The sequence below is a fragment of the Neovison vison genome, chromosome 7 (genome assembly GCF_020171115.1).
Source record: "Neovison vison isolate M4711 chromosome 7, ASM_NN_V1, whole genome shotgun sequence".
Taxonomy (NCBI): domain Eukaryota; kingdom Metazoa; phylum Chordata; class Mammalia; order Carnivora; family Mustelidae; genus Neogale; species Neogale vison.
This window is the reverse complement of record NC_058097.1, coordinates 199151383-199161449: the sequence shown is the minus strand read 5'-3', so window position 1 is coordinate 199161449 and position 10067 is coordinate 199151383. Positions and strand designations below refer to the sequence as shown.

Below are 10067 nucleotides of genomic sequence, written 5' to 3'. Positions count from 1 at the left end.
CCCTGTTTGGACCGGTGCTTACCAAACTGTTCATTCCTTTTCCCCATTTTGACACCGAAATCTGGAACTGCCAGTGAGCTCTCCAGTTAGCAGAACTGGTATTCCCAAATGAGGAGCTAAGAGAGAGTTGATGACAGCCACATGATTTCTATTTGGCTTTTCAAAATCTTGAAAACAAAAACTACGTTAAGACCACTCCGCCGTGGGCGCCTGGGTGGCTCAGTGGGTTAAGCCGCTGCCTTCGGCTCAGGTCATGATCTCAGGGTCCTGGGATCGAGGCCCGCATCGGGCTTTCTGCTCAGCAGGGAGCCTGCTTCCTCCTCTCTCTCTGCCTGCCTCTCTGCCTGCTTGTGATCTCTCTCTGTCAAATAAATAAATAAAATCTTTAAAAAAAAAAAAAAAGACCACTCCGCCGCTACACCTTCATATTTTGACTAGGGCATCAGTGGGGCAGACAGGGACACGAGGGAGCTGGGGTTGGGACTAACGGTCAGGGCAGGAAGCAGCTGCTGTGACAAGTGAGAAGGAGTGCGACTTGTGACCCAGTGCTAGAGCACAGCCAGGCTGCCAACACCGAGTAAATGCCTCCCTTCCCGGGGGAGTCGAGCTTAAAAAACAGACCTGGGCGGCTCAGTCAGTTAAGCGTCTGCCTGTGGCCTGGGTGGTGGTGATCCCAGGGTCCTGGGATCGAATCCCACTTGGGGTTCCTTGCTCAGCGGGGAGCCTGCTTCTCTCTCCCTGCCTGCTGCTCCCCCTGTATGTGCTCGCTGTCTCTCTGAAAAATGCGTGGATTTAAAAAAAAAAAAAAAAAAACCCAGACTTGTCCCTTCAGTATACAAATGGACCTGTAAACAAGGGTCCTCTCAACCTGCTGCCCAGCCCTATCCCTCTTAGGCAGAATGGTTCGGAGGGGCACCTGGCCTGCTCAGTTGGTGGAGGTAAGATTCTTAATCTCAGGGTAGAGGGTTTGAGCCCCACATTGGGTGTAAAGATGATTATTAAAAAATAAAACCTTGGGGCGCCTGGGTGGCTCAGTGGGTTAAAGCCTCTGCCTTCTGCTCAGGTCATGATCCCAGAACTCTGGGATCTAGCCCCGCATGGGGCTGTCTGCTCAGCAGGGAGCCTGCTTCCCCATCTCTCTCTGCCTGCCTTTCTGCCTACTCATGTTCTCTGTCTGTCAAATAAATAAATAAAATCTTTAAATAAAATAAAATCTTAAAAAAGGGACACCTGAGTGGCTCAGTCAGTTAAGTGTCTGCCTTCGGCTCACGTCACGATCGTGGGCCCTTGGGATTGAGCCCCACATTTGGGCTCTGTGCTCACTGGGGAGTCGGCTTTTCCCTCTGCCTCTGCTCCTCCCCCCTGCTCATACTCTCTTTCTTGCTCTCTCTCAAAAAAATAAAATCTTAAAAAAAAAAATTAAAATATTTAAAAAACAAAAGGGGGGGTAGAAAATGGCCAGAGGGAGGTTTTGGCTCTCAAATCGAGCCCAGGATGGCTAACTTTCACCCTGATCTTCTGTATGCTGATTTATTTGGCAGTTAATAACTGTTCTCTTACCCTCATTCTGCTTCTTCTATTACTTTTACCATTTTAGGGTTTTGATTCTCTATCCCGAAGCATCTAGAATCCCACTACACATTCGCAGGGGTCACTGATGGAGCTCTGGGCATATCTCTGTCCCTCCCCATTTGCCCCTCAGAAATGGAGCAGCGCCGCCAGCCATGACTGTGAATTTTGCAACAGAACAGGCAGCGCTAGCACTTGGGTTCCGAGGGCTGTTGAAACAGTCACAAAGGTGACCAGCAGCAGAGGACTTTCTTTTCCACTGCAGGGACACGACAGGTACCTCTGCACAGCCCCGCGGGCACCCCCCACTTCCATGTCTCATGGGCGCTATCGGGCACAGAGAAGAGATTCCGTGCCAGGACCCAGACTAAAAGCTCAGCCCCAGAGACAGAGTTTACAAACAGCACAGAGGCTGTAGGAGACAGCTTTCCAGAAGAAAACCTTCAGGGTGGGCCGAAGATGAGGGCTTGATGGCCCTTCCCAGGGCCAGCTTGGGAGTCAGGCATCTGTTGGAATGGGGGGACCCGGACCCCAGGTGGGCTGTGGCAGCTCTCGCCCCAGGAACCCATGATAGTCCACAGGCAGCCCGCTCCAAAGTCATGGTCTAGGAAGGCCTTGGTGCAGAGGCCAGGCCGGCGAGGCTGGGCAGGGGCTGTAGTTTGAGGTGGCTGGCTGCACGGACACTCGCCCGCAGGATTCAGACCACCTAAGGCAAAAAGCAAGCAGAGGAGGGGTGGAGATGGCAAAGAGAAAGCCCCCCACTGCCCTCCTCCCTCCTCCCAGACCCACAATAACCCTCACTCCTCACTGGGGCAAACCCCTCCAGTAATGCCTCACATCCCCGATCACCTCTGTCTGCTCAGGATCCAATGCCCCAGAGCCGGCCCCTCCCCGGAGCTCCTCATAGCCCAAGAAGGCTGCAGGAGCTTCCCTGTTGCTGCCGTAAGAAATCACCACCAATTTAGTGGCTTAAAATGACACGAATGTTTAACTTTACATAAAGTTCCTGAGGTCCGAGCTCTGGTATGGGTCTCAGCAGATGGAAGTCAAGGAATCTGCAGGGGGCGTTTCCTTCTGGAAGCTCTGAGAACCTGCTTCTACTCAGGCAGGCAGAGCCAGTTCCCTGCACCTGTACGACTGAGGTCCCCTGTTCTTGCTGGCTGTAACCTGAAGGCTGTCCCCAGCTCCCAGAGGCCACTGCATCTCTGAACTCATGACCCATTTTCACTGTCTTCAAAGCCAACCACCACGGGCAGAGTCCTCCTCGGGGGGCATCTCTGAGATACCCATTATCTGCTGCTCTTCGTGTCCCACTTAAGGACTCCTATGGTCACGCTGAGCCTACGGGATCATCTCCCATTTCAACAAGCTTACCATGAATCACATCTGTCAAGTCCCAGGATGAGGACATGGACATCTCTGAAGGGGCATTATTCTGCTCGCCACATCGCTGTTCCTTTACAATCATGAAAACAGGCTCAGAGAGGCCAGATGACTTGCTCAAGGTCATGTAAGAAATGGCCAAGCCAGGCCTCAAACCCAGGCCTGCTGACTCTCAATATACTTTTCTGGACTTTCTAGCATCTACGAGGGCAGCCTCCCTCAGCCCCGCGTGCCCTCCAGGGCAGACACCTACACCTCCAGGCTCGGGATCTAACACACACCCACACCGACTGATTAAATGCCATTTGGGAGCACAAGGAGTCCTGTTTTCTTGGCAGGGAATGGACCCAGGGCCCCAATTTGGTTAGGAATGAGAGAGGGACAGTGAAAGGTGGCCACATGTCAGACCTGGTGGCCGCACTGAACACCAAGGGGAGGATGGGGTTCAAGCGTGACAGGTGATTTGCACCCCCACACTCTCCTCCAGCCCCACGTCCGCTGCAGGACTCAGCCAGCGGAGGAAGAACAGGAACCAGAGTTGCTGAAGGGCTCGCTGAAGACCTTCTCAGACACGGACTCTGGAGGACGTGGCCCTGACCACTGGCTTCCCACCAACCTGAGCAGTGGCTTGAGATGCACAGCTTTGGGCTGAAGTTGTCGCTCCGCGTTCCACAGGCACAAAAACGGGGGGACACCCGGTAGGAAGTCTTGGCAGGCCGTGCGGTTACCATAGAAACGCTCTTCTGGTGTCACATCGTTTCACAGCAGCTTCATGGCCTCTTCTGTGCCCACAACAAACCTGAGCCAACCAAGACCCAAGTAGCTCGGAACCCTCTGCTCAGGAAGCGTGACCAGGAAAGCCTCCCAGAGTGAGGCGTGAGACGGAAGCCCCCCAGTTGTTCTGGAGGGTATCGCCATCCCCACCCAGACAAGGGCTCCTGAGGTCCCCGTGAGTGACCGCGGACACCCCGCGCTCAGCTAATGGATCGTCCCCCTTCCCTGGTCAGTGGCCCAACACGCACAACCTCTGGGACCTCTAACTCCAGACAACAAAGTCTGGTTTGTGTGGAAGGAAAGCCTTTTAGGAGGCAGGCAACCAACTCCCCAGCCCTCAGGGCGGCAAGCATGGGCAGGAGTCGGGTGCTGGGTCCCGAGGGCGACACTCGGGCTCGTGAGCATCAGAGACCGAATGAAAAGGCCGGGAAAGACTAGGCCGAGGGAGGGAGGGCAGGAGCCACACTCAGCTTCTGTTACCAGATGCCAGGACACACAAGCCCCTCAGAAGGGTCGGGGGCTGTGTGCAGGCACCCGGGGCCTAAAGTCAGCCACACACTCGCGCCTCCAGGGGACACTGAAAGTGTCTGTTGAGTCACTCAGCGCGCCCCAGCAGAGCTGCGGTGGCCTCCACAGGGGGCGCCCACAGGTCTGAGCGCTCTTTGCAGACGCCTGCAGTCTTGACTCCGGCTCAGTGTGGAGCGCTTCCCAGGCCCCTTCCCAGCAGGGGGACACCCACAGCCGGCACAGGGTCGCCGAGGAAGGGCGCTGGGAATGGAGGAGCGGCAGAGGCCCCAAGCCGAGAAAGGGAAGAAGACAGGGAAGCAGGCAGGGAAAACGAGGAAGCCGGTCGGCCCACGGGCATTTGTGAACACAGGACTAAAAGGCGCCTTGGGGCTGACATGAAAAAGCAAGATACGACGGAACACCTCCATCTACGAAGGGCAAGCCGCTCCGGAGAAATGGCTGGAGCCCCTGGCCGAGGAGTAAAGGGGAGGCTGGCCCCACACGCAGGGCCGGCCCCAGTGAGCAGGGCAGACACACAGATGGACGCACAGCACCGCCCTGAGCTTGGCACACGCAAGAGAGCCAGAGGGGAAAGCAAGGGGGGCTGCCCCGTGCCAACGGGAGCATGTGTCCTCCCCAGAAGCCAGAGAACACTCAAACACAGGAAAGCAGGCAAAGGAAGCAGCCCTCCCAGGCAGCCGGAACAGCTGAGCACGCAGGAACCCCCCACAGGACCGCCAGCCAGGAGGGGCGGCCGGCTGGCCGGGCCTCCTCCTCCACACCCCCGCCCAGCAGCAGCCTCAGCTGAAGTGTGGAGGCAGGAGCCCAGGCCAAGCGCACACTGAGTTTCGGAAGCAAGGTTTAAGTAGACTTTATTGTCACAAGGAGGGCCCTACCGAGAAGGGCCTCAAATCGATATACATGGTCCCAGGATGTCACCATGGAGAAATGGAAAGGTCATGATTGAGGAAGAGGTCACTGTAATTGAAGGACATGATCCGGCCAGGAGGAATGCAGCAGACATGATCAGGAGAGGCCAGGGTGGTCAGGTCACAGGGTGAGGGACAGGACAGCCCCCTTCACTCCCGCTTCTTGTAGCTTTCCAGATGCGACAGGACCCAACCCGATGGCAGGAGGCAACACAGGAAGCAGGCGGTGAGCCCAACAGCGACATCCTACAGAGCACAAGAAAGAAGGAACCCGCAGAATAAGGACTCCCCCAGGCTTCCCGTAGTCTGAGCAGTCTTCCCAGGCAGTAGAAAGCCCCTTTTAGGGGCGCCTGGGTGGCTCAGTTGTTAAGCATCTGCCTTCGGCTCAGGTCATGATCCCAGCATCGTGGGACCAAGCCCCATATCGGGCTCCCTCTCCAACTCCCCCATACTTGTGTTCCCTCACTCGTTATCTGTCATAAATAAATAAAATCTTTAAATAAATAAAGCCCCTTTCAGGGAGTCAGGATTCCGGCTCCAGAGGAGGGACACAGCAGATCCAAGGCCTACTCTAGGCCTTGAGGTAAAGGGTCAGATATGGGGGTGGGGAGCAGCCTGGGTTAGGATCCACAGAACAAACAATCAATCCACCCTAAGATGATAAAGTGAAGGGACAGAAACAAGGATTTTGGTTTATTGGGATCCAGGAACCTTGCACAGGCTGATGAGGTAAAATGTACTTCCCCTTCTTTGCCTTAAAATAACCCCATCTCTTCTGGGTGCTTGGCTACCTCGGTCAGTGAAGCATGAAGTTCTTGATTTCAGGGTTAGAAGTTCAAGCCCCACACCGGGTGTAGAGATTACTTAAAAATAAAAAATAAAATCTTAAACAAAAAACCCCAAAAGAATCCCTCTCCCCACATCTCCTTTCCAGGACTGCTATTTCAACCTTTGAAGCTGGGGACAAAAGACTTTTCACAGCCACCTCCATATTCCCCACAGCAGTTAAGATCACAGCACAAGTTGGTGGTTAGACCTGAGTTCAAATTACTACTTTGCTACTGGAGGTTGGACTTCTGACAACTGTATACAGTGCTCCTAGATTTCGGATCCCTCAACCAGGAACTAGAAAGGATGGCCCTTTGTTCTCAGGGTCCCAGGGAGGGGCGCAGCAGTCTTGCTAGTGCCCAGCACGCCCCAGGCGCTCAGCAGACGCCAGGTGCAATTAGGGTCACTACCATTTCTTCAATCACAGAGCTCTTCGGCCTCTGATCCTCACAGGGGCCCGCCGACTTGGATTCTCAAGACTGGCATTCAGGGGCGCCTGAGTGGCGCAGTGGGTTAAAGCCTCTGCCTTCGGCTTGGGTCGTGATCCCAGGGTCCTGGGATCGAGCCCCACATCGGGATCTCTGCTCAGCAGGGAGCCTGCTTCCTCCTCTCTCTCTGCCTGCCTCTCTGCCTACTTGTGATTTCCATCTGTCAAATAAATAAATAAAATATTAAAAAAAAAAAAAAAAGACTGGCATTCAAGGTCGAGTTCCGCCGCGGAGGCAAATGCATAAAAGTGCCAAACAGGTGAAAGTCATTTAGGGTTAAACTCTCCCACATTTCTGGAAATTACCAAGACCCACCTTCCCTAATGATGAACAGCGGCAACAACCATCATGGTCGCTGACAGTCATCAGGCACCCCCAGTAAATGATAAGGCTTAGAGAGAGGGCTAAGGGCTCGAGACTGCACAGCGTGTAAGCGACAGGAATGTGACTGGCAGGATCTGACCCGAGATCCTGGGGTTGACTGATCCCCGACTGTTGCCTGGCACTGTCCCTCTCGTTCACGTCCTCCAGACACGCCCGAGCCAGCATTGCCGCCCCCCGCTAGGCTGCGGGCCGCGAGGTCCCGGGTACCAGACCCGCCAGCCCCGAACTCGCCGCAGGACCCCAGTCTGGCCCGCTCCATCTCCCGTGCCCTTCCCTCCCCACTCCTCACCATGGTCCCGAGCTCCTCCCGCGGCGGCTTGGAATGCATCTGGGCACGCTGCACCGGGAGCCTCCGGGCGAGACCCGTCAGGCCCCTCAGCAGCTGCACCGCGGGCAAAGACATAGCTGCACGGAACGACTACGGACAGCAGCCCGCAGTATCCCAAGGTCGGGAAGTCAAAATGGCCGTGCGGGACGGAAATTCCGGCTGCGGGGAGGCCGGAAAAGAGCTGCCCGGAAATCTCCCGGAAATGACGCATGGACACACCTCCCGCCCCGCCCCCGTCATTTTTTGGCGCGTTCCTCGAAAGAGCCAATCGACGCCATCCCACCACCGATGGGCGGGGCACGGAGGGGCGTTTCTTTCAGTCATGTTCCCCCCCTCCAATGTCAGTTGAGTGACACCAGAACCACCAATCACATACCCAGAAATGAGGCGGCATTCCTGACTCCTCCCTCCATTCATACTCTTAAATCCCTCTATTCAGAAATTCTCCTTCTCCGCCAGGCCTCCGTTATTTCTGGCTGGACCCCCGACACCAACCTTGTAACTGAATTCTCATGTTACCCTTTCCGATTCCAGTCTCCATGCAGTGGCAACCGGTCTCTCATCCCCTTACTTTTTTCCTTCCTGGCTCCCTCCCTTCTCATCTTTTTAAAATATATATATATTTTAAGATTTTATTTATTTGACAGACAGAGATCACATGTAGGCAGAGAAGGCAGGCAGAGAGAGAGGAGGAAGCAGGCTCCCCGCTGAGCAGAGAGCCCAATGCGCTGGGTTCGATCCCAGGAACCTGGGATCATGACCTGAGACAAAGGCATAGAGTTTAACCCACTAAGCCACCCAGGTGCCCCAATTTTTTTTTTTTTTTTTTCCGACAGAGAGAGAGATCACAAGTAGGCAGGCGGGGTGGGGGGAGCAGGCTCCCCGCTGAACAGAGAGCCCGACGCGGGTCTCGATCCCAGGCCCCTGAGACCATGCCCGGAGCTGAAGGCAGAGGCACCCCCCTTCTTTTTTAAACATAAATCTAACCAAGTCATACACTTACTTAAAAAACCTTCAGTGGCTCCCCACTGCTAGACAAAATCCCAATTCCTGGATATCAATGTCCAGCCTCATTTCTACTTACTCAACACCTTCCTCTTTGCTCTCTGATCCTCTCCACCCCCAAGCCTTTGCTTCTTTGTATCTTAAGTTCTACCTAGAACACTTTTCACTTAGCTAGCCTTCCTCTTTCATGTCAACTCCTACTTCCATGACTCTACTTACTGATACAGTTTATCATATATTTTAGATTTTAGATTTCATTTATTTGACAGAGAGAGACCTGGTGAGAGAGGGAACACAAGCAGGGGGCGGGAGAAGGAGAAGCAGACTACCCACAGAGTGGGAAACCAGGTGTGGGGCTCCGTCCCAGAACCCTGGGATCCCAACCTGAGCTGAAGGCAGACGCTTAGCCACTGGGCCACCCAGGCACCTCTATTTGCCAAATATTTACTAGTCCCTACGTCTGCCAGGAACTGTTGCAGACAAGATGGACAAGGACTCCTTTATCACAGAACTGACATTCCAGAGGGGAGAGACGGACAATAAACAAGCACTTAATGAGAAGCTATTCAAAGTGCTCTGATGTGTTAGGAAGTGGCAGGGAGGGTGGCACTGCATCAGGAAGCCTGTGCCACCTTTGTGCCCAGCAGCCCCTGTTAAGCACTACCCACAGAGTCAGTCTCTGTCCTTAGATTGGGGGCCACAAAAGCAGAACATGTGTCTGGTTTGCCACTGTTCGCAAAGAGGCTAGCACACGTCACGAGGGAATTGCTATTATTTCAAATTTAATTTTTTTTTTTTTAACAAATGCGGAAATAAGCTTAGAGACCTGGGTGATCTGATCTGCTCAAGATAACACAGCTATAGGCTGCCTCGCCAGGATTCCAGGCCAGGTCTATCTGCTCCAAAACCCATGCTTTTAATGGTCACATAAGCTACTGCAGTGGGAGTTTCCAGAAGTTCCAGTTTGGACATCACGGGCAATGGCATCAGAGACTCTGGCAGAGGGTGGGGATGGGGTAGGGTGAGATGGCAAGATGAGGCAGGGAAACTGAGGGCCCATTTTATTTTTATTTATTTTTATTTGACAGAGAGAGAGAAAGATCACAAGTAGGCAGAGAGAGAGGAGGGGAAGCAGGCTCCCTGCTGAGCAGAGCTGGATTCCAGGACCCAGAGATGATGACCTGAGCTGAAGGCAGAGGTTCAACCCACTGAGCCACCCAGGTGCCCCTTATTTTATTTTTAATTAATTAATTACCTCTATTTTTTACAAGGGACTTTATTTTATTTTATTTTATTTAAGAGGAGAGCGATAGATGGGAGCGCCTGGGTGGCTCAGTGGGTTAAAGCCTCTGCCTTCAGCTCAGGTCATGATCTCAGGGTCCTGGAATGGAGCCCAGCATCAGGCTCTCTGCTCAGCAGGGAACCTGCTTCCCTTCCTCTCTCTCTCTGCCTGCCTCTCTGCCTGCTTGCGGTCTCTGTCTGTCAAACAAATAAATAAAATCTTTAACAAAAAAAAAAAGAGGAGAGCAACAGAGAGAACATGAGCATGTGCAAAGGGCAAGGCAAGGGAGAAGCAAACTGTCTGCTGAGCAGGGAGCCCCACTCGGGGCTCTATCCCAGGATCCTGAGACCAGGACCTGAGCCAAAGGCAGGCACTCAACTAACTGAGCCACCCAGGTGCCCCAAGCGACTTCATTTTAGAACAGCTGTGTCTTGGGTACTGGGCTGGGTTGGTCTGTAGAGCATGCAGCTCTTGCTTTCAGGTATGTGAGTTCATGCCCCACATTGGGTGCAGAGTTTACTTAAAATCTATATATTAAAAAAAAAAAAAATAGAATAGCTCTGTCTCTGCTGTTTTTCTTTTCCTCTAGG

General features: G+C 53.6%; 1 protein-coding gene across 1 annotated transcript; it reads right to left on the bottom strand.

Annotated features, from left to right (window-relative positions):
- Positions 1–5088: 5088 nt before the first annotated feature.
- On the bottom strand, positions 5089–7364 carry LOC122914556 (cytochrome c oxidase subunit 8A, mitochondrial). Its single transcript, XM_044261180.1, has 2 exons — positions 7152–7364; positions 5089–5408 (listed from the first exon to the last, which is right to left on the bottom strand). Exons 1-2 carry the CDS (start codon positions 7263–7265, stop codon positions 5313–5315), a joined length of 210 nt encoding a protein of 69 aa, XP_044117115.1. The 5' UTR covers positions 7266–7364; the 3' UTR covers positions 5089–5312.
- Positions 7365–10067: the final 2703 nt, after the last annotated feature.